Raw genomic sequence first — 25,448 nt, 5'->3', positions numbered from 1 at the left:
TCTTTCTCACTATCTCTCAGCATTGTGATATGCAAATTGAAAATACCCTTTGATCATGTATTCTCCAATCATTCTTGCTTCAATCTGCCGTAACTGTAATGAAGAGTAGTGATGAGAGAGCAATTCTTTGTCTGAGACCATTTTTCAAACTGATTCATACTCTCCTGTCTGTTTCAACTTTGACACATTTTTCACTTCTGTAGTAATCATCTAAATAAGTTGTGAACAATTGCCATCAGTATTAGATATTGTTTTTGTATTATGTTTAAGAGATGGAGTAATGTAGTATTGTTTATATATGGAACCAGGTCATTTTCTGTTGATAGCATAATGTATTTTACAAAAATAAAGCAGTATGTATCATATTCACATTAATTTTCGTGTTCTATCTATTCCATTATATTTCACATTATTTTTGATTTGGTGTGTATTTGTTACAGACACAGCATTCTATAGATAAACTCTTGGAATGGGAAAACAGCCATCTCTATCATAAATTGGGACTCCATTGGCGATTGGCAAAGCAGAGATGTGATTCGTCATCTATGATGGAATATGTATGTAGATATTTTATGGTCAGCTTATCTTAAACTCTTTCCAACGAAAGAATAAAGTAGACATAAACAAACATTTTGTATCACTCCACGAGGTCCATGTGTCTCACTGCCTGCTATTTACATCAATATGAACATAAGTAAAAATTGATGGACATAGGCGTATGAAAATATTGGGGATATAACAAATATGCTGTGAAAATTAACAAGTTGGCGTATTTATGTGAGAGGTGCCAGTACTTCATAAATCCGAACTTGCAAGAGGCTAATTCCCTGTAGATCACACGATTCACAGTCACTAAATCACTAGAATCCTCTCCTAAATTGATAACCATTTTTTCAACTACAGTATCTATGGCACTTTTCAGGTCCCATATCGTTTTCCCTTTGCGCACCACATGCTGGATGTATGAACACCATTGATCAGCTGTCGTCTCACAAAATGCTGCGTCAAGATGTTTACGCACATCACAAAGTTTGAAACTGATCTTAAGGCTGGCAACATAACATTTGATCTGGCCCCACACCATCTCTATTGGGTTTAATTCACAGTGATACAGGGCAGTCTGAGAACAGTGTGGCCCGCTTGTTCTGTGAAGTCGTCTATTGCATGTTCCTCGAATCGAGGCCTGTGAGTCCTCACTATACTCCGCACGGCTCTACTTCTAAATTGACGTTTTGGCAGATTTTGGCTCCGTCTGGTGATTATGCACTGAAGCATAGGCATCCAACCAATCCCAATCTGCCATTCATATCAATTTATATCGGCAGAGCACGATCTCGAAACCCAGTTGCCAATTCTAATATTTACATTCGCCACGTGGTTAACCTATCTCACGCAAAGCCCATCAAATGATCAAGACAAGGCAACCTATTTCGCTCAGCGTGTATAGTATTTGGTATGCTTCGCGATCTTTTGCATTTTCCTTCAGTAATTAGTGTGTTTTTCATATTGCTGGAGGGTTCTAGTGACTGAGATCAGTGGAGTGTTCCCTTTGTAGGCCATAACCTCCTTTCTGTGCCAGCCATTAGCGGTGAGTGATGTTTTATTTCCTCATTCTCATTTATTCTTATTAATATATTCTCTTATTAGTGTCAGATGTTGTTAGTAAGTGTAGTTTTTGTGAATTTGTTTTCAATCCATATTCATTAGTTTTTCTGAGTACGGCATTACATTTTACAAGGGCTGTTTACCGCGGTCATATTGCATCAGCTGTTCTCGCGGGCGTAGCGCGCTGGCAACAGAGGAAAGGCGATGCTCATTTGTTTTGCGAAACTTCAATTTAGAAGTAAGGCCGTGCGGAGTATAATTCCAGCAATTTTATTTTAGTTCTTCATCACATGTTACTTTTAACTTCTCAGCCAGGAAATTACTTCAGCTTTCTTCCAGGCTTTGTTTGGGGTACGTTCTAACTTCACACTGTGATAAGGAGTATTGTCAAACACTATAACACTACCAGGCATATTCTTTCAAATCACAATTTAAATGTGTCACCAGTCATTTCATCATGATAGTCTCAATTGTTTTTTAGACTCGTAACACAAGATCACCACTCTCCATGAAACTGTCATCACTTTCAATGTGTAACACTATCAGTCGCTACCCCTCCCTGTTGGATTTTTTTTAGCCCTGTGCTTAAACTTGAAAGAAATGCGTTTCCTTGACTTTAAAGTAGTGTCTCATCATGCCTTTCATGTTGTTTGTTCTTTGTTAATCCACGTCATCATATCTGTCCACTATGATGCTTTTCAATTTCTGCTGATTTTTTAAATCTGGGAGTTCAGGATCAGAATTTACAGCTGATAACACTTTGTTTATTGCATAGGGTTCATTGTTATTAAAATATATGTGCACTTTCTTCTGGGTAGCAGAATGAACAAATTAATCGCAGTTCACGTACAAAGCACTTCTAATACAGGACCTCTTTTTACCTGGTGTGGTAGAAAATTGTTTCTGATCACTGTAAACACTCATAACAGATGCACCGGTGAAATCATATGTTAATTTCACGATATCGTCAATTGAACTGTTGGAATATGTTTCTATAAACTTATGAAATACATTTAAGACAATAGTCTTCTCCACTTTTCTGAGGTTTCCCTTGCTTATGCTTTGCAATACCAGCCATTAAGCAAACTAACTCAAGGTCGTGCAATCGCACCTGTCCTTCCTTGTGACTGACAGCTACCAGTACCAGATTAACAGGGATTTCCAGGAGCAGAAATTGGATATTTAAGTTATTGAGCAGAAGCTTAGAACAATAATACAATTTTCAGTCGATAAAACACATTCAATACTTTAAACTTCAAACATTCAGAAACACCTCGTATTTTAAAATTTAGAAATGGACTATTTGTTGGGCGGACGAAGAAGGAAAGAGGTGTGAAGCAGTCAGTCACATGGTTTTATTTACACTTACTTTATTCTCTAGTTGGAAAGAGTGTATGTATTTAGTTGAGTTATGACAGAGTTCGGTGGTTAAAGCACTTTCAAATTCGAAGAACAGAATTTTTAATTATAAGGAAAGCATTTATAGCATTTAAACTTTTCTGATTCAGCATTTTATAACATATTGATCCAGAATATTTTGCATAGCAGTACAACACGTGTTTGTGTACGTAGAGTCTTCAGCCCAAAAGTGGTCGGATACGAAACAGTTCCACCATCAGTCGTCTTAGAATGCTTAGATGTTACTGATGAGGTATACTATGGAAAAGAGTAAGGTAGATTGCTGTTACTTTCTTCAGCAAGCCAGAAAGTGTTTATTAAATTTCATGTATCATCTACCTAGACCAGCAAAATACATACACCAATGGACTTCACAAATGACACCTTCATACCAGTTGTCAAAAAGAACTGGCTAAATACTGAAACAGATCTCTGAAAGAGGGGAAGAAATGGTTTTAAGGTATTTCAGAAGACATAGCTTCCTGTAAACACTACAAAGGTCGATCACATATAAACAGGATTTTTGCTCCTGAACATCAGCAGTTGGTAAGACTGGCCCCGCACTTCTGCTATGCTTAGGTGGGACCGTTAGGAGTGGGGAGAGCGTGCTGTTAGGTATTTCCCGCCGTTTCGTCAGTAACTTTAACAATGTCGTCGCAACAGGTGCACCCCTCCACTGTGCAACACATAATTATAAAATTTCTTGCTCGTGAAGGAGTTACACCAGCGTAAATTTGCCAGAGATTTACTGCACAGTTCGGTGATCAAACATTGTCAAGGACGCGTATGCTTAAGAAGTGGCAGAGGAAAGGGGAGGCACCACCAGTGAAAGCCAAGACTCGGCTGTCAGCTGGCAAGGTTCCTGCAACCATTTTTTTTTTTCAATCAGCGAGGCATTTTTCCGATTGATTTTTTGCATGAGCGCTGCACAATCAATGCTGCTTACTACTGCGAGCTGTTGAACAAGGCGAGGGTTGCATATCGGTGCAAAAGACAAGACCAACCGATTCGACAATGCGCCGTCCCATACTGCAGCTCTGTCTCCAAGCTACAGGAAATGCACTGGACTACACTTGATCATCCTCCTCACAGCCCGGACTTATTGCCCTGCAATTTCCATTTGTTCAGTCCGCTTAAAGAAGCTCTAGGAGGGCAACGATTTGAAGATGGCGAGAGTGTGGAAGACTTCGTGCGCAACTGGCTGGTGACATGACCCTGTTCTTTTTACGATGAGTGCAAACAAAAGCTGCCCAAACACTGGGACAAATGCATTTCCAAAGCAGGAAACTATGTAGAAAAATAAATTGTAATTGCCTTGTGTTTTTCAATAAATGAATTTAAAAAAAAAAAAAAATCTCGTTTATATTTGATCCCACTTCGTATATCTTATCAGAGATGGATTAAGTGTCTGTAGTACGAAGGCCATAAAAAACCATGAGTAGGGCCTGTAAGTTAATGCCCTAAAATTAAATATGCACCATTAAGTTGAAAGAATGAATGTCCCTTGGCAGTAGGAAACACCAGTTAGTACTAAATTAACAGACTTACATTATTCCCTTGAGGTTGAAGTAGAAGTGGTTCCGTTGCCAATGTCGATTGATTAATTTAATTCACTTTCTCTTGTCACTTTTTGTTACACTACCAGGAACAGAACTTAAGGTTGCTTACTCTTTTTCCAAAAACAGTAAGTGATTCATTTAAAGGAGATTCTACGGCTTCCAGGACAGTATGGCTCTTAGAAAGAAAGAAAGAAAGAAAGAAAGAAAGAAAGAAATATGGGCTGATATGAAAACAAGGTTCTCTTACAACTGTATGCCTGACAGAATATTTTGAACTGTTTCTATGATGTAGTATCATTTGAGTCCAATGAATTAATATCTTTGACTAATTCGGTGTGTTCATTTAAAGATAAGAATTTCATAATGTTTCGTATTGAACTGAGTTCACAATTAAATTGAAATAAGATATACAATGGAACCTTGGATTGTGAGCACAATTCGTTCCGGCAACATGCTTGTAATCCAAAGCGCTTGTATATCAAAGCAAGTTTTCCCATAAGAAACGATTAAAACACGAATGATTCGTCCACAACACAAACATATTTATTCGCATACCATTTCTAAAACTAAAACACAGTCAGGCCACATCTTTCCCCAAGCGGAAGTGGAGTACTGTTGGTGACTCCATCCCCGGCTTTATCAATGATCTTCAAGCAGTTCACGATGGGGAAATGATTTCTCCCAAACTCATGGAGGGTAAGGTTTATTCCTTCGGTCACTTCGAAGCATCGCTGAAATAGTGCTTTGGTGTATAGCTTCTTGAAGTTCGAAATGACTTGCTGATCCATAGGCTGGTGTAGTGTTGGGAGGAAGGAACTTACCCTTAACGAACTTGAATTCCTCCAGGAAGTCGTCCTTAAGGCCTCAAAGCCTGGAGAATGAGCAGGAGCATTGTCCATAACCAGCAAGACTTTCTGAAAGGTATTTGTTCAATACAGAACCAAAGACCATGTTCATCTATTCAACAAAGGCACAGGGGAGGAGAAAACGTAGGCACACGTGACGCTCGTATTGCGGAACCTCACTCGCTTATCAAGTTACAATTTATTTTAAATGTTTGCTCGTCTTGCAAAACACTCGTAGACCAAGTTACTCGCATTCTGAGATTTCACTGTATAATGGTTCAACCTTTTCAATACAAGTAGAATTAGAAATGTAATATTACATTCCTAGTTGATTACAAGCGGTACCGGTTTCGACCACTGTTCCGGGTCATCATCAGCCAATCACAGAAAAACATTAGGTGATGTATAAATCTTTCACCAGTTGCAGTTCATGAAGCACTATAACACTCTAGGGGCCGGGCTGAGTGGCTCAGACAGTTGAGGCACTGGCCTTCTGACTCCAACTTGGCAGGTTCGATCCTGGCTGAGTTTGGTGGTATTTGAAGGTGCTCTAATACGCCAGCCTCATGTCGGTAGATTTAATGGCAAGTAAAAGAACTCCTGTGGGACTAAATTCCGGCACCTCAGCATCTCCGAAAACCGTAAAAGCGTAGTTAGTGGGACGTAAAGCAAATAGCATTATTATTAATACTTTAGGGATTAGCACTGCATGTTGCAAGTTCCCAAAATCCTGAAGAAACAAGATGCAAGTTCTTGGAGAGCAGCAAAACATGTGCTGACCGGCACTGTGCTTCCAAAGGTCATATTATGCTTTTTCGTTCAAGTTAAAACCTTGAGAGACCTGGGTTCAACCTTGACTAACATATGTTTTCATTAGATAAAAAAATCTGGGTGGTTTTTTTTTTTTTTTTTTTTTTTTTAGTATGCGGTGGTCAAATTATGTAAGAAATTCCTCTGTAAAGGATCAAAATCAATCTTGAAAAACTTGTGAATAGTCACTTGCATTCAGATAATCCGATGTTGTCAAGTCTGGTGAGGTGGAAACCATGTTACAACTAAATCCACAAGAAAATTTCACAGTTCAATGCGGACCTGAAGCATAGAAAAGAAAATGGCTATTAGAATTGAATCGAAGGAAAGACGGAAAGAAATTAAGTAACGTATGAGAGACTCACCTCGTAGGGCCTGTTATGTGACATGCATGCTGAGAGGAAAGAACTGGCGTGATGACAAGCTTGAGTAAGGGAAGCGATGTAAGCTGAGGTAGGAGGGAAAAGGGAAGAGGGGTGGATGTAAAGGCATGAGGAGCAGGAAGGGGAGGAGATCTAGGGAGGTTGGCGTGGTGGAGCCACGTAGCGTAAGAGAGTATTACGCATGATACTAAAGATCAAGATGTTATTTGGAATATTAATGTTTTTAAAGAACATAATAAGAAAATCTAATAAGATCTTTGGTTCTTCGGAAGTATAATTTAAATGTAAGCCTGAATTAAAATATTGATCTAGGTGTATATAACAATTTTCAGTAGCGTCAAGCAAGGGACCTTTATTTAGAACCTCTAATACCTCGATATCTTGATTTATCTCAGTAAAGGTATGTTTTAATTCTTTCATATGTTGGCCCACTTCTGAAAATCTGTTATGTTTTATAGCATTAACATGTTCTGCATATCTGATTTTAATGCTACGTCCAGTTTGACCTACATATGAGCACCTACAGTCCTTGCAGCAAAACCTGTAGACTCCTGAATTTGAAAAATAATTTTGCTTATTTATTGAGGTAGAATTATGTAATATCTCCAAACTTCTATTGTTAGTATGAAAGGATATATCGTATTAACATTATGCTTTTTGAATATGTTAGTGATGTTATAAACGTCTTTATTAAAAGTTTAAGGTTGAAAACGTAATAAAACTGGGTTTTTCTCTTGGCAAGGTAGTTTTTTAAGCGGTACCTGAATTTGTTAATTATTCTTTTGATAAAAGTATCTTTGAAGCCAGTAAGTTTAGCTATAGAACGGATAATGTTTAACTCCTCCTTAAGATTAGTCATGGACATGGGAACCTTGAATGCACGGTCTACTAGGCTATTGTATGTGGCGTTTTTGTGTGTCAGAGGATGTAATGAGTCTTGCCTTATAGTAGTCTCTGTTTGGGTTGTTTTCTATAAATACTATACGTAAAAGAAGAAGCAAGTCTGTTTATTATTAAATCCAGAAAGTTGATCGATATATTAGTTTCTGACTCTAAGGTAAATTTAATGTGCTGATCTAAGCTATTGAAGTTTTTAAGGGAACGTTTGTCTAGGATTATAAAAGTGTCTTCTACGTACCTGGCCAAAACTGAATATTAGCAAATTTAATATCGTTATCAACTGCGGTATGCCCAAGAAAATCTCAATAAACTTCAGCCAAAATCCCCGAGGCCGGTGACCCCATCACCAAGCCGTCTTGTTTATAAACAACATTGTCGAAAGTGAAGTAGTTATTGTTGAATAAGAATCTTAAAATTTTCCTGAAGTCATAAATTTCAAGTTTGCTTAATTGACTGTTAGCATGTAGGTTTTTTCTAATCGGAAAAAGTAAGCTAGTTTTTATACTTGGATGCATGTTAACAATATCAGAGGAGTGCATAGTGTGGTAAGTTTGAAGTTATCTAATTTCTTGACTAGTTCTGTAGTATTCTTAATAGATTTGAAGAAAACTTAGGGTTTCTAAGAAACTGCTGAATCTATATAAGGGGCTTGGTCTGTAGTTAGTAATGGGTCGAATGGGGACAACGGTCGTGTGGATTTTGGGAAGTGCTCTTGCCGTTGGCAAACCCGGGTTCATATTCATTAATTTGTGTTTTTCTTGCTCAGTAAAAAGAAAAGATGTGTTCTTTAAAGTCTGTTTTAAATGACATTGAATTGATTGTGTAGGATCTTTCTTAATTACTGAAAAGGTATCATTGTCAAAAAAGTTCTTAGTTTTTTGGAGGTAATCAGTTTTGTTCATGATTGTTGTTGCCCTTATCGGCCTTTGTAATGATAAGTTGCTTACCTTTAATTTTCTTTTTGAGTTTTAGGATATCCTTTCTTTTGGTGAAAGGTTCCTTAATCTTGTTAGTGTTAGGAGGCAGGGTTCTGTTTTTGGAAAGAAAACTTTTATTTAACTGCCTTTTTACATCCATTCTGATTTTGTCTTGCAAGTCGTGTGGCATTTTACTGATAGCGACTTCCGACTCAACAACAAGCTTGGCAGCTACATTAGCTGAGTTGGAGAATGGCCAATTTTGCTTCGGGCCTTTTGAAAGAATTATTTTTCTTCGTCTAAATCAGTTTCAGAAAGATTGACGATCGGCTGGTGAAATTGTACTAAAGTATCGCTAATAGAACTAGAATTTCTATCGATCTTGGGGAAGGGTTTGTTTGACGCTACATTATTTTTAAGCGCTTCGAGTTTCTTTTCTAATGTTATCTGTCCTGGGATTCTGCACGCGCGGGGAGCTCCTTAGAAACACGCGGCACCACCAGATCAGATCCTTCATTGCCGCAGAACTGAGAAAGAAGGGATTCAGTGTATATGAGGAGGTACACGGACTGGCCGCAAATGGTAGTTCGCAAAGAATTGACATCTTAGCCTTTAAAGAAAACAGCTTTCAAGGATTCATATTAGATCCGACGGTCAGGTTCGAGCACCATAACGGTCAGCCAGAGGAGGTTAATCTAGAAAAGATTAACAAATACAAACCAACTATCCCTTACTACAAATCTAAATACCACCTTCAGGATATTGAAATAATAGGGATAATGGTCAGAGCTCGCGGTACCATACCTTGTCACTTCGTCGCCACATGGAAGCGCTTCCAACTCCCAATGAAGCTCATCCCGGAAATCGCGACCCTCGTCCTCCGAGCCTCCATCAAGATCATGAGGCACCACCTCTACAGCTAATTTTGAATGTTCTTTTATTAATACATATGTACATAAAATTGATATGTTTTACCTTGTTCTTAGCGGCAGCCTGTAAATACAGGAGGTCTTTCCAAAATAAATGGAAATTATATATAAATAAATTAAATTGAACTTGATCCTGAAAGATATTCCAATGAGCTCTTGTAAGTAAGGCCGTGGCCTCGATGTGAGCCTCATACAGGCGGTGATTTAAGAAGGATCTTTTCTTATAGAGAAAATTCATCTCGGCTTTTAGCCAAAGTCTGTTAGTTCTAAGTTGAACTCCATGTTGATGGGGAGGAACACATCGTTGTTTCATAACACCTTTTAAAAAATTGGGTGTCAGGTTTTGTGAAATACATTGTTTAATGAATTGTATATCTTTGCCTAACTTCCCAATTTTGATTTTTAAGCCTAAATATTGATAGGCTATCAAACTTGCCTGGTTGGCTGTCTCATTTAAATTTAAGAATTTCATTTTGTGTCCGTATTGAACTGAGAATAACAGAAGTAAACTTAAAAGGTCCTCCTTTTCAATACAAAATACTTTATGCTGATGACAACATTTTACTTGGTACTAGTTTCGATGCTGATATGCATCATCCTCAGCCAATTTTGGGAAAAGGCATTTATACATATGTATATACATACAAAAATACACAACTCACAACGTAAAGCAGATTGTACAAAAAAAGAAACTGTACTGATTGAATACCTCATGTTATGTCAGTCACGTTATACTTCTAATATATTACGCCACAAAAAACAAATTTCATGTTTCCGTATTGACAGCTAAACTAATATTCTTTATGTTAGACGATGCCAAAATATAAATACTATATGCCGGAAAACCGAATCTTAATGAGGCTCATTATAGATCAAATTTCATTATGATACAGGTTCTCCACCAATCAGAGTTCAGATTTTCGTTATGATAAAACTGTTTGACCAGTTACGTAAGGATAGCATCGCACCTACGCTCAACATACTAGCTTCGCACTTGTTTCCAAAATCAAACATGTCGGTCACACATATTAACATCATTGCACCTTCTACTTCCAATATTCCACAATCTCGTGGCACATTCCCACTAATTCACTTCACCAACTGTACAATAAACAATTTGTATTTGAAATAAAGCTAGATTATGATAACCTATCAAAGTTTTGAAAACATATGACATTGTCAGGGTCTCTGATCCACTCACGGAAAATCAACAGGGTGTCTGCTAATACTGGAAATACTAGAAGTACTGGAATCATACTGGAATTTGATATAGGTACTGGAAATACTGGAAATTATTGGAATTTTGAATCATATACAGTAGAGCCTTGTTAATCCGTACTAATTGGGACCATAGTCTGTTCGGATTATGAAATTTTCAGATTAACCGGAAGATGTTTTCTAATAATAATGTTATTGTTTTTACGTCCCGCTAACTACTTTTACAGTTTCCGGAGACACCTAGGTGCCGGGATTTTCTCCTGCAGGAGTTGTTTTAAGTGCAGTAAATCTACTTACACTAGGCTGATGTATTTGAGCACCTTCAAATACCACCGGACTGAGCCAGGATCGAACCTGCCAAGTTCGGGTCAGAAGGCCAGCGCCTCAACCGTCTGAGGAACGTTTCTACAGTACATACTGTAATTTGAAATGTCCATTCTTTAGCAGTTACATTAATAAATCACTGTATAAAATTAAGAACACGTAGAGGAGAAAATGACTAAAACTAGGTTGAAACCTGTCTCCTAAAACTGCTAAAATTCGGTAACGGGTTACACTTTTGTATTGTGCCTGGGATGCGAAGAGCTGCTTGTGATGTTTATTTAATAGTTCTGCTGCTCTCTCAGTGGTTTACATTAAGTTATTCTAGTAAAATATGACTAGTAAAATGCAAGTAAATCTTCATTCTATAATATGTTCTTTCATTTCAATAAGGAGATTTTTTTTTTTTAATTGAATATTTCAGTTCGGATTAACCGGACTTTCGGATTAACCGGACTCTAGTGTAGTAGAAAAATTATAAAATATACCAGAATAAATATTATCATTCTTTATAATCTACCCTAGATATTTGCACTCCAAAAGTCCAGGTGATAAGAATAATTGTTTAGGTTGGCATTATAACTTAAAGTGATTTTATTGAAAAGTACAGTAGTAACAGTACACAACTTGTGATTTTCTCTAATAACCCCGTGCCGGGGCGTGACGCCTTCATCGTCCAGCATCTCTCTTGGTGTTGTAAACAGTCACTAACTTCCCCTTTTCTACTAATACTATTTTCACTTTCTGTTCCCTTTTCCTTCATTCTTCTTTTTTGCAATATTCAAGTATAATAACAATGGATGCATTATACAGGGTCTTTGCTTTAGCATGTTCGGCAGCACCACTCAGAGCACGGCATGGCTGGCGCAATGACACTCTGTCACTAGCCGGTGTAATGCGCTATTTTCCTCCCCACTACTCATGGCAATTCACACTTATAGAAATCCATTTCTAGTAAAACTGTCAGTCTAAAACCTACCTGGCATTACATTTGATGTTCAGAATGTTGTCTCTCAGCTGTCAAACACGCCTGACACCTCGCAAATGGGTTTGCAGACCTCGACGAATCTCAGCTCGTGTGATGTTCGAAATAACTTGTGTATTGTTCTCTTGTAGTTCTCTTGTGTGAGGATTGTTCACATACACTTTTCCCTTCAGCATCCCCCACAAGTAATAATCACAGTGATTTAAATCAGGAGATCTAGGGGAATAATTAACCACACGATCTTCGAAAACTTCCCGTATTACCTCCATAGAACGATTAGCAGCGTGTGCCGTCGCATTATCTTGCATTAAGTAACCATTACTCCTTTCTTCTTCTGTCAGCTCTTGAAAGAATGGTCTGAGAATGATGTCTATATATCGATCCGCATTTATTGTTTTGCGGAAAAATATAGGCCTTATAATTCTGTGAGCACTTATTGCGCACCAAACTCCTATTTTTACATCATGAAGTGGACGGACATGCAGCTGGTTGGGATTTTCTGCACACCAGTAGCGATTGTTCTACTGTATACATCACTCATTAAACACACGATTAGTATTCCTACAGAAACTACGCTATTTTAAAGCGAACACATTGAACACGCTACCAATGCCGCAGATGAACTGAACTATTGCTGTGTGTGAAGCAGTGGTTATCGCTACCGTACTGCATTAGATCATCTTAGCCGGTCATAAAGCAGTATCTCCCTCGGCAAATGAGTCACCCGGCCGCGCTATCGCCTTCCGTGCATGTTCTCCTGACACACAGAGCAGGCCATAAAAAAGACCCTGTATTATGCTATACTTCAAGTAGCCTATATTATGCGTATAATATAATTCATCCATTGTTTTTGTACGGCTCCATGGCTAAATGTTTAGCATGCTGGCCTTTGGTCCAGAGGGTCCCGGGTTCGATTCCCGGCTGGGTCGGGGATTTTAACCTTAATTGGTTAACTCTTTCTGGTCTAACTGCGAGCATAGCTCGCAGCGGCCGAAATTACGTTCAGGACGCGCTGCGGGCATAGCCCGTAGTAAGGTTTGACAATTCGCTAAAAATCGTGAACGAGCTATGCACGCATTCTGGTGGTTACATCGCGTTTCCTAATGTATTAGTTACGAGAGTATTTAAGCAGATGGCAGTATTATATGTCTAAGTCAGATAATTTACGATATATTTGAACAGCATGCATCAGTAGATGTTGTCACTCAGTGAGCTCTAAGACATGGCTTCTCGCGGCAAACATGTGCTTGACGAAAGTTATATTTTTTATTTTTTATGATATATTATAAGTTTATGCACAAATGAACATATTATTGACATATGAATTTGAAACAACTTCTTGCATTTCATTATGATTGGAGTTCGTTTTACGGCCTAGCTCATGTTCCTGCATTTCATATTTGCGTGAATACGTAAGATTGTCTACATATTCGTAAAGTTGTCTTTTAGAAGACTTTATTTTCTCTTTCTCAGAAGTCTTTTGTGGTAAATGGAACAATATTTTTACATTTGAGTGACTTTTAACAAAATTTATCAATTAAAATAAAATTTCTTAAGAGCACCCATTTTCATTATTGTAATTGTTACTATTATTATTATTGAAAAATTATTATTTTTATATCGTACTTATTATCGTTGTTTTGTAATTGCAATGCACAATTTATATTAGCGAAATAGGGTAAATATTACTTTATTTCAGAAAGATGTACTTGCTTCGTTATCAGTCAGACCTTTCCTCCATTCGCAAAACATGGTATAATATATAAACAATTTTAAAATCTCAAGTGATAGTTGACATGATACAAAGAGCGCTTTTGAAAATTAGATGCTCAAACAAGCACAAAGAAAAAAGAATCATGTCAATATCTCCTACAGGTGCAGAGATATAATATTTTAAAGATCCTTAAAAATGCCCAGTCCAGAACGTTTGTTAGGGATATTAAGGTCCAGACTGGAATGGGTTAATTCCAATGGCTCAGGGGTTTGATGTGTGTCGCGTATTCAGCATTATAAATCATCCTAGTTAGGGCCCTCATCTTCACAGACATGCAGGTCGCCTAATAGGCCGTCTACGAGAAAAAGACCTGCACCAGGCCTCTCCATTGGCCATACGCCATTATTATTATTATTATTATTATTATTATTATTATTATTATTATTATTATTATTATTATTATTCGTTGTTTATTTATTTATTTATTTATTTATTTATTTATTTATTTGCTACTAGTTTAATGTCGCACTAACACACTGAAGGTTTCCAGCGACACAGGGATGGGAAGGGGCTAGGATTGGGAAGGTAGCGGCTGTGGCCTTAATTAAGGTACAGTCCCAGCATTTGCCTGGTGTGAAAATAGGAAACCACGGAAAACCACCTCCAGGGCTGCCGATGGTGGGATTCAAGTCCACCATTTCCCAAATGCAAGCCCACGGCTACGCGACCGTAACCGTACGGCCAGCTTCCTCGGTTACTCGAAATGATACTCTCCATTGAAATATTAGGATTTTAAGAATGAAAGTAGAAACGTAAAATGACCCCCTTTAAAACATGCCTCCCTAGGTCAGGGCCTACTGCAGAAATATTGTGGGCTATTACTCAGGTTGTGACCCATTCTTCTGCTAGAAATTCTGGCGTTTGTAGTGATCTTTTTAAAATCATGTTTCCTGACAGTGAAATTGTGAAGAAGTTCAAGTTGCACAAGGATAAACTTGGATACCTAGTTACATGGGTCCATATTCACAAAATGAATTGACAAACTTGGTTAAAGAGTATCCTTGTGTTTGTATTTCTTTTGATGAAAGTTTAAATTCTGTCGCTCAGAATGGTCAAATGGATATGGGTGTTAGGTTTTGGGATGGAAACTTAGTTCAAACAAGATATCTTACATCAGCATTTTTAGGTCATGCTACTGCTGAGGACCTCTGATGACATTTTTGCAAATCTTGAGACACTGGTTTTGATGCAAAAAAGATGCCAGTATCAATAGACGAGCCAAATGTAAACCTGAAGTTTTTAAAAGTTCTTAAGAATTACTTAGGTGATTCATCTTCATATCTGGAGCTGTTGGATTTTGCTACCTGCTTCTTGCATACTATTCATGGTGCATATAAAATGGCACACAACTACTCTGAACGGAACATTCACAGATTTTTGTTCTCTCTATATTCTTCAAGGACTTTCCAAGTAGACGTGCAGATTACAAACGCATAACAGGATCACATCTCTTTCCTCTGAAGTTCTGCTCTATCAGATGGGTCAAAAACTCAAAAGTTATTGAAAGAGCTGTGGAAATTCTGCAACATATTAAGAAGTATGTTGATGGTTTTGAGGAAAAACCTCTTGCATCAGAAAACTTTCGAATTATAAAAAGTTTTGTAAGAAATGATCTACTCCCAGCACAGTTGGGATTCATGTGTTCTGTTTCCCTTGAACTAGAATATCTCTCCAAGTATCAAGAGTAATAATCCTCTCTTGCCTTTTATGTTCTCTGATCTGAGTACTATGCTTGAACACCTGTTGGGAAGAATTGTAAAGAACCAGGATTTAGAATCAGCAAATACTAGTAAGAAACTTCTCTTGAAGAAAACAGGAAACCTCAAGCCCTTCCATGCTGTTGATATTGGATTTGCAGCCTCAGCAGCTTAAAAAGGTAAGGGGAATAAAAGATGTGACAGTTCTCCAGTTCTATGGAGACTGCAGAAAATTTCTTGTTGATATTTGTATAAAGATTTTTGTCAAAAGCACACTTGCTTTCAAGTTTGTTAGAGGTGCCAGCTGCTTCAATCCTCAATTATGATCAGTTCGTCTATTGGGACCTGCAGGGTAACTGCTGCATTAGAAGTTCTTGTTGAGACAAAACAATTATCTCCTATGGAAGCTGATACTGCAAAACAAGGCTACTTAGATTTCTCGTCAAAGGAAGAAATAGTGAAGTATCTCAAGAAGTTTGATCCCAAAATCGATCGATTGGATGATTTTCTTAGCTCCAAAAAAACTGATCCACTTCACACAAAAAGTACTTGTTTTTTTTTTTTCAGGACAATGCTTCTGTAGAATGAGGTTTTTCAATAAACAAAGAATGCCTAGTACAGAATCTTCATGAAAATAGCTCGATTGCTCAACATCTGGTGTGAGGCAGTATCTGCAGCTGGTGGAGTATTAACTGTCACTGTTTCAAAAAAAATGAACCATGCAGCCGAAATTGCATCAACATTCAGAAATGAAGCTTTAGAAAAGTATAAAAAGAGTACAGATAACATCACAGCCAAAAGAAAATTAGCACCAGAAGAAATAAAACATATAGAATTGAAGAAATGATGTATTATGCAGAGTGATAAGAGACAGAAGAACTGGAGAAAGAGGTGAAAAGACAGAAAAAAATACTGCTGTAAAAGAGAGAGAGAGAGAGAGAGAGAGTGTGTGTGTGTGCGCGTGCGCACCTTTTGAGTATAAGCTATAGTAATTGTGAATTGATAATTCCCAAATTTGTTTTAAAATGTATAAACTACATAGCATAGCACACAACTTTTTGTGCATTATATCTGTATATATAAAATAAAGGTTTTGTCGGTACATTGCTCAGGATTTGAAAATAATGGTATTTCTATATCAGTCATATACACAGTAACAAGGAAATGCACTTTTTACTTTTTCATAATTTCTGTATGTATGTATGTACACACATCACGAGAAAACGGCTGAAGAGAATTTAATGAAAATCGGTATGTAAAGTCGGGGGCTGAGCCACTACAACCGAGGCTATAAATAATTTTATTCACGCTGAGTGAAATGGTGGTATAGGGGAAGGCCTAAAATTGAATTTTCAAATATTTATATTATTAGTGGTCCTATCGATAAATACTATATAACTAAAGTTATATAGAATTAAATTTCTGATCATTTATGTCCTATTACATTTTTGCCGTACCGGCTATAACACAGATATACGTGGATTTGTATTTTTGTTGCCAGTCCATATCAACGCCGAGCCACGAGAAAATGGGTAAACAAAATTTAATGAAAATTGGTATATAAAGTTGGGGAATAATAAACTACAATCTAAGGTATAAGCAATTTTATTCACCGTGGATGAAATGGTAATTTAGCGGAAAGCGCCTAAAATTTAATTTTTAAATACCTATGTTATTGGTCCTATTGAAAAGTACTGCATAACAAAAGTTATAGAGAATACAATTTCCGATCATTTATGTTTCATTCAGTTTTACCGTACCGACTATGATAAGAGTGGTATTTCAGAGTCGGAAAAAGACTAAATGTAAAGGTCTACAATATTGAAAGCGCATAACATTGATCAACAGTAACATTACATTGACCATTGTTTGTTGTGATGTTCTTTGTCTCTTATTCTGCCATTCAACTCCGATAGATGGGATTACTGCTGCATACCGAGTATAACAGCCTGACTGAATATACGCGGGAAATAGCTGGGGAGTTAGAAAACTTTCTTCTTTAACATGCCATTCCTCTGGTTCATACATTTTCTGATACTGCTGGTACATAAAACACTGGTTCATCATAGTATTCCAGCTATTCGATCCCTACTATGACGCGCTGTTTTGAATGAGCAGTGCACACACTTAGGCCTAAGGCAAAGGCTCACTTAGTAGTATGACCTGGTCTCGAATTACTATTTAGGCCTATTCCAAATTATAGCACCATAATTCACTAAATAACTCAAAATTCAATCCTGAAAAGAGCCATTTCTTAAGAAAAGCTTCTTCCTCTTCACTTTCATTAAATTCAACATTCATTTTATTCCAAATTAGCAGTGAATAAGGAGTTTCTCCTTTGGCTTGGAGGAAAAATTTGCCTCCAAATCAGGTAGATTTTTCCGCCGCCAGTGTTATGAATTGAGATTTTCCGACTCATCGGGTTCTCCTAGGAAACAGATTAGTGGGACTGTCCACTATTTGAACCCCAGCCCCCCCTCCCGACAGAAAAGGACGAAGAGTGTTTACGGATCACGCCTCTCTGCAGCTTGGTCATTCCAGCTTTGGAACTTGGGACTGTTAGGTTGGCAGCATAGTATTGTTTGTTAAAAGTGAGAAAATGTGTGGTTTTTCATTTTGATCAAGTATTTCATATGAAAGCATTGCTTTTAATCGCACCATTCCTACTGACATCATTGTAATGACCTATGTTCATTTCAGTTGGGAAAACCACTAAGGCAGTTTTTCTGAGGATGTAAAAAGGCAGTTGGAGAGTGAATGTCTGCCATTTTAATGAAAACTCTCCAGCCTGATTGTGACTGAGGGTAGGCAAGCGAGCCTACCATTACAATGAAAATTCTCTAACCCAGTCTTCATACGAGAAAAGACGTTTGGCGACTTCCCTGTCGCTTTTCTAGGGTAACGTTAAGAGCTATGCAATTTAATGCAATCTTGCTCACAACATGTACACTACCTAACTTAGAATTCTGTATACAATGTAGAATTCTGAAGGGAAGTACAGGTACATCAGCAAGTATATTATAAAGCATAAAAACTACTTTATATAAAGTAACATATTGTATATTTTTTTCCCAAGGAGGGAAGTAGATATTTTTCCTCAATAGAGCATGTCAAAAAAACAGATCAGATGTAAGGCTTTTCAGGCATTTGCTCTATTAACCAGCGTTTCATCTTAGGTCTGACACTAGACTCGTCAGAGTGGGATGTGTCAGACCCTACCCACTGATGGTGGGGTGTATGCAGGTGAACTGTATAAGAGGCACAGTCTGATAACTGCATACAGAAACCTTACATCTGATCTGTGATCCAAATAGCCAAAAGTGCATTGTCACTTAGAAGCAGTGATGTGAGATAAGACTTTTCAAGTATATTTTGTGTGTATGTAATATAGCATTGCAAATTGAAAACAAACAGTTATGTAGTATGAAGCTATAAATATGATTCTTTTCATTTGTATAAAACTGGTAATTTGTCAATTTTTTGTCTTGTAATCCTTTTAATAGTCTTACAATCTTGTATTCATTGGAATTGTATTTTTTTTCCAAAGCAAGAGTTGTGTAAATTTTCTAATTAAAGGAATATAAAAGCAGTGAGTGGAGTGGAGGGCTGCGAAGGGAGTTGAGAGGTTCTGTAAAAAAAATTAAAAATTGTTTATATTTAAAAAACCAAGGCTAACTAAAATTAATAAAAACAAAATATGCATTTGTTGGCAAAAAATTACAGACCTGAAATAAAGGGTGTAATTCCTCCTAAGGAACTTAATAAAATTCATAGCATTAGGTACTGGAATGTTGTTGATAGTTATACTGAATATACTGAAAATATACTGGAATTTTGAAAATGGAACTCAGTAGACACCCTGATCAATAACCCAGCGCATGCGTTCTGCGCTCTGTTCAGTAAACTCAACTGTCAAGCGACATCTCGACAGAAATTTATGAATATTTAAAAAATAGTTATAATTATCGTCGAGCATAAACAGTCATATGCAGCTTGCCTATAATGGTAATTACGACACTTGTGTGGAAATTATAAAACTTGTTTGGCTCGTTTTATAAACATACTCATGTCTTTATTGCCATTATAGGCTTGTTGCATAATGTACTATTAAATCACTATAACAGTGATTTATTGTTGAATAAAGAGGATACGGTACTCTTCAACAATAAATCATTGTTATAGTGATTTAAAGAATATTAGTATTATATTACATGGTGTGGCTTTTTCTGTTGCTCTTCTCTGCTGCTGCCGGACAACAAAGGGAACACTTTTAACAGTTTTATTCAAATCAGCCATTACTGATTAAAGATACTTTTTTTTTAAAGGTATGTTGTAAAGTTTACTGAATTTGTTTTGATAAAAAACATACCTAGTTTTCTGGGTTGGGGAATTAAAAAAAAGGGCCCCAACTTGATATCTTTAATAGTGAACGAGTTATCTTCACTTTTCCTATCAGTTTTTTGAAGAAAACCACCACTTTTAGTTTTTATTAAATCCACTTAGCGAAAGCTTCTGAACAACATAAAAATTGTTGAATCAACCTGGTAGAACTCTTGAAATAAGCATTAATGTAGAAAGCTGTAACCATTTACACAATTTTGTTCAAAAAATCATATAAACTCTTTGAAACATGTTATACATGTGGTACATACACTTTAAGATCGTGTTAGCGGCTACAGGTAGAATTTGTAGTAGAATGGTTCATGAACAGATGGCATTAGTGTTGTGACTCCACATGTTAATTGATATAATGTGTTGCAATCATTCTAGAAAGTGCTGCCATGGCACAAGCTCATCTGTCATTTGAGCGGTGAAAAACCATTTTGAACTGGAATTGGAAACGCAAGAATGTCTCTGAAGTGTGACGACAATGGAAGCCAGAATATTGAACTGTAACGCCAACACGCCTAACCCTTGCTCGCCTTTGGGATAAGTTTTAATGGGGTCAATCAGTGATGAATATGCCTTCAGGAAGATCTGACCAGCCTTGCACAGCCACACATTAAGTGCCCCCTGCCCAAGTGTTAGATGCGTTCACACGCTCACCACGGAAATCAGCAGTACAATGTGCTCGTGAAACAGGAATGAGATGGGCAGGTGTAGGTCGTATTTTGCATAGAGCAAAATGGAAAGTTTACATTCTACAGTGTTTACACACATTGAATGAGGACGATCCAGACAGAAGAATTTAGTTTTATGAATGGTTCCGTGCGGAGGTGGAGGATACGAATTTTGTTAGCAATGTGGTGTGGTCTAATAGGGCACAGTTTAAATTAAATGGCATGATTAACCAGTATAATTGTGTGTAATAGGCCCCACAAAATCCTCACGTTCATGTCAAGCAAGCGGTCAATGCTCCAGGACTCAGTGTTTGGTGTGCGCTATCCTCATGGAGACCGATTGGACCCTTTTTGAAAGGTATGGTTACTGGCCAGGCTTAGTTCAAGGTACTGGACACGTTAATTGTACCATTCATTTATATTTTGTTTGATGCTGATACAGTTTACTTCCAACAAGATGGTGCCCCAGCCCATTTCACAGAAATGTGTGCACCTATCTCTTATGACGTTACCAGCTTTTTGGATAGGACAAAGGGGCCTGATTTAATCCCCCCTTAATTTTTACTTGTGGGAGAATGTAATGTATGGTATGAAGCTATGCACACTAGTGAAACTGCAACATGAGATTGTAAGTGCTTGTGCAACAATCCCTTCGGCTCCTCTGCCTTTAGTGTTCAAAATCTGTATCTAAGTGTGTAACGCATTGTACTCGAGTGTTTGGAGGCTGATGGTTCGCAGTTTAAGCACTTATTGTAATTCCACCTACGAACTGTGTTTGTGTAACTTTTTGCCTTAGATTGTTGAAATATGGTAATTTGTAAGGTATTCTCTATTAAAATGCATGTACATTTTTTTGATCAACCCAGTATATTATTGTATAGATTTTATATCCTCCACTGATGAAGACATCAGCACAGAAGTCTAGATTTTTATGTGTCCCTCATATGTGTATTCTTTCAGTGGATTCTTACTTAGCAAGTTGCTGTTCTCCATTTGTTTCTCTTCTCATCTATTTTACCTGAGAATTTACAATAAAATACTGGTCATTTATTTCTTCTTTTTTGTTAACATTTTCTGTGAGCTGGTGTAAGAAGTTCTCTTCTACTCTTGCATCTGTTTTAGGGAATCATCTTAGAAATCACCTATCCTGCATAAATTGCCAGGGATTAAACCTGTATGTTTGCCTCTTAAAACTACAACCAAACAAGTGAATCTTTTTCTTTTTAGTTTTCCAAGCAGATGGAAATGCACGAATGACTGAATGATGGATACTGGATTAGAAGATTGCTAATGTATTCACATTAGAAATGTATTCACCTCTGATCATACGTTTATAATAAATGCCTCTAAATTTTGTGGACATGTAATGAAATAAAAGAAATGTCCATGCAAAATAGTATAATATATATTTTATGCCTGTTTTATTAAAAATTGAATAATTAACTTCTGGATGTGCCTCTGAAAGGATGGCAAATGATAGTTCAATGCCAGAGTATGTTGATTCATTGAAGTGTTGGAAAATGGAAATTTTACATAGTAAAATGTAATTTAATGAGAATGCTTATGTGGTTCTTTGTTTTGTTTTCTTTTTCCAAGGTACTTCTCATCGAATTCATTCCGAAGATACCAATCTACAGGCCAGATTAGAAAACATTTGTGGACCATACAGTATATGGCAGGACTGCACGTGGTAACTCAAACTTTTGTATATTTCTTGTAGCCGTATATGCAGGTGATGTGGACCGAACACCAAGTGCATCTTTGTGGATTCTTTCTCAAGTCATTGAAGCACGTTTTAGTGATTGTGGTGTCCATTAGAAGGAGCCTTCCAGGAACTTCTTGTCATCAGTGATTGACATAACTCTGAAGAAAATGGAAATTTGTGTGACAGTGCACTAATTTTTGGAGAATGATCCCAATAAAACAGTCATATGAAGAAATGATAGAAATAACTCTTTTTACAAGAACTGTAAGTAATAAGAAAAGCATTGATTCTGCTACTTAGTTGAAGCAGTTTTTTAATGCATACCTGGTGCCTATTTGCACATCACTGCTTTGTGTCAACTAGAAACCAGTTCTCACATTTTGCATGTATTCATCTCAAGATTCAGTCTGGATTGATGTAAAAAGAAGTGTAGTATCTTACAGCAGTCCAGAGTAGTTGTTATTGACATTCATTTGTGAATAGTGTGGTACGGTGTTAAAGACTTAGCATTGTGTAAGGAGATATAGGTAAATATATATTATATTTTATTGTATTTCTAGTGAATAAGAAGTAATCATTAAAAAGAAGGCTTCCTGCCAGGCTTGGCATGCATGGTATCCTTCCTCAGTTTTGAAATACCAAACCAGACAATATTAATGCATTGTGTATAAGCAAATAATGCTGAAGACTGACTCCTTGTTTTAAGATTATAAAATTAATTGCACTATATCCTTCTTTCATGTGTTGTGTTGTTAAATGAAAAGGAAAATGTGTATGTGTCTAAATAGAATATTCATTGATATTTAAGATTTTGTGGTTAGAATCACCATTGAAGCACTAACACACAATTTTGCTGGCTATATGCATGTAAGACTGGCAGAAGGCAGTTTGAGAATGGTAATTATGTATATGCTGTAACAAACTTTTGCCCATTGTCAGGGAGAGAGCCTTCCTATAAGAATAGGATCACAGCATCATTGAAGCTTTTAGAGAGCTGAGTTATGATAAAACTAAAACAGCTCATTGCCAGTAGATTATAAGGTTAGTAAATATATTTGGCATTGGATTTTTATGATGAATACTGGAACATTTTTGGAAGATTTTAAAAGCCATATGAATGATCCTTAGCATAACACTGTTTCAGCAAAACTAAGAAATTATCCATGACAAGAATGTTATAAAGATGGCCTAAGAATGTTTTGTAAACTGATGGTTTGTTTTTGTTTAAAAGTAGACTGGAAGCTTTGACGGCAAAGAAACTTACGTTGAAGTCTCCTGCAATCTTGGTGGGAGCTTCTTTATTTCTCCCTTACTGAATTTAATAAATTAAATAATGCAATTGCTCACAATTTGATCTCTTTAACATCAGTATTGTTCTTATTTGGAATCTAAGAATGCTCTCTGTCTACCTATTGGGAACTAGATCTTGCAGTGTTAAAGGCTATTGGCTGCCTTTAATACCAAAAATGTATATCTGTGGACAAATATATTTTATTGTACAGTTTATATAAGGACTACCTATAAATATCACTGATCTGGGAAGAATTCAGACTCTGTAGAGGGACCAGATGAGGTTAAAGTGTTATTAGTGTTAATCTGAGTGTTAGTTGAAAAGAAGCAGCAAATTCTATTCACTGTGTATATAGTTATATATGCTAATACAAGAAAGTTACAGATTGAATCTACATATAACATTGTTATGTTTATTTCAATCTGTTTGTTCTGAATTTATGTTGTTACACATTATTTTATATTCTGCTTTAGAAATTCACAGAAGTTATTCAAGCATGACTGATATTTATAGCTAGCCCTGTAAATCATGGTCATTGAAGGTCTGTTCATGTCACCTCTGTTCAACTTATAGCATAATGATATTTACTATGGACTTCTGTTAATACATACCATATTTGCTTGCATTTTTACTCATTCTGCCTAATTCACTTGATTTTTAGAATGAGTAATTTCCAATATAAATCTCCATTAAATTTAATTTTGTTGTGTGTGTAATTAATTATGGCAACCTCATTGTTTTCATGTCATTCACAACTGATTTGATATAAATATCATAATTTGGATTACATGAGCAGTCGCACATTTTAGGTTCAAAGGAATGGGATGCACAACACAAGCAAGATGAGTAGAAAGTAACCGTTGACATATATGAATATTGAAGAGTAGCATTTCAAAGATAGTGGGTTGCAATAAGATCCAAGTAAAAGAACCTTTGTCTGTCTTGGTGAATTATTGTCTTCCATCGTAGTTTCTACTATTTTTATTGTATACCAATTTTTATTTGACAAAGTTTGTTGAAAAATTTGCTGAAACTTTTTTTTTTTTTAAAGGGAAAGCCCGTTGAACTTCTTTGCATGTTGAGAATGGTTTAGTGGACTTGTAATAACTTTTACCTTGTCAAATATCAGTACTGTTTTGAAATTCAGGCCTAATCCTGAAGTCTGAATGTAAATATGCAAATATTTTGTACGTTATTCTTGCAGTGTTGAGTCACTATTTTTGTTACCATGCACATTACACATTTTTATGTTGTTAAATACTTTTTTATTTATATAAACATCCAACATTCACGTGGGTTGATGATTCCATACTATGTTTGTTTCCTCTCCTCCTCCTATTTCTCTTATTACTCCAGTCTGCTTATGTTTTCTGTACTCCCTATTATCCTACCTTCTCATTTGCTGGTGTAAATTTATTTTTTGTACCCTGCTTTTAAGAACTGCCATGGAGACAGAAGACAATATCTAAAAACAATCACATCTTTCAAATTATAGGCTTTTTTTTTTTTACTAAACCTGTTATGTGAGTTTTGTTTCTTGATCTTCTTCAGTTTTTGTAGATTTCTTTGTGTTTGCCTACATATCTCAGTTTAGCATTGTTTAAACTTTTCCTTTGTATGGTGAACCCTCAGCCCAAAGGTTGGTTGAATTCTTAAGATCTACCGTCAGCTGCCATGGGTAGCCTAGGCGTCACTAAAGAGGCAACTTGGGAAATGTGGAGTGATGTAGTTTCCCATTGCTTTCCTTGCTGAGCCAGAAGGTGCTATTGCATATCAGGCTGCCAAGTCCACTCTAATGTATACACCAACTGACCCTATGAGCAACACTTTTCACACTGTTCATCATAGGGACTGGCTATATGAGGAATGATGTTACTGGTAATGCTCATACCTCAGTAAATTTCATATTGTCAAAGCCAAAGATGAGACTGAAACAGACAAAAATGAAAGTAACAAACATGTTTTAGCCCATAGCAGGAGACACAATATACTTCACAATGTCTCGGTCCAGAAATTAATCTGAGCAGATTCAGTCTTTAAACAGAGTATCT

At 36.7% G+C, this 25,448-nt stretch overlaps 1 protein-coding gene across 2 annotated transcripts in view; it reads left to right on the top strand.

Annotated features, from left to right (window-relative positions):
* Window positions 1-24,655, top strand: part of LOC136867334 (cysteine-rich hydrophobic domain-containing protein 2) — a 70,648-nt gene extending 45,993 nt beyond the window's left edge. The window contains exons 3-4 of one of the 2 annotated variants that reach the window (XM_067144494.2): window positions 441-557; window positions 21,998-24,655. In XM_067144494.2, coding sequence (XP_067000595.1) covers window positions 441-557; window positions 21,998-22,048 — 168 coding nt within the window. In that variant the 3' untranslated portion in view covers window positions 22,049-24,655. Of the gene's footprint in view, window positions 1-440; window positions 558-21,628; window positions 21,736-21,997 lie in introns of those variants that run through there. The other variant, XM_067144495.1, reaches the window with a different exon arrangement.
* The last annotated feature ends 793 nt before the right edge of the window (window positions 24,656-25,448 follow it).

Source organism: Anabrus simplex, chromosome 3, assembly GCF_040414725.1.
Source record: "Anabrus simplex isolate iqAnaSimp1 chromosome 3, ASM4041472v1, whole genome shotgun sequence".
Taxonomy (NCBI): domain Eukaryota; kingdom Metazoa; phylum Arthropoda; class Insecta; order Orthoptera; family Tettigoniidae; genus Anabrus; species Anabrus simplex.
This window is presented reverse-complemented; position numbering and strand designations above follow the sequence as displayed.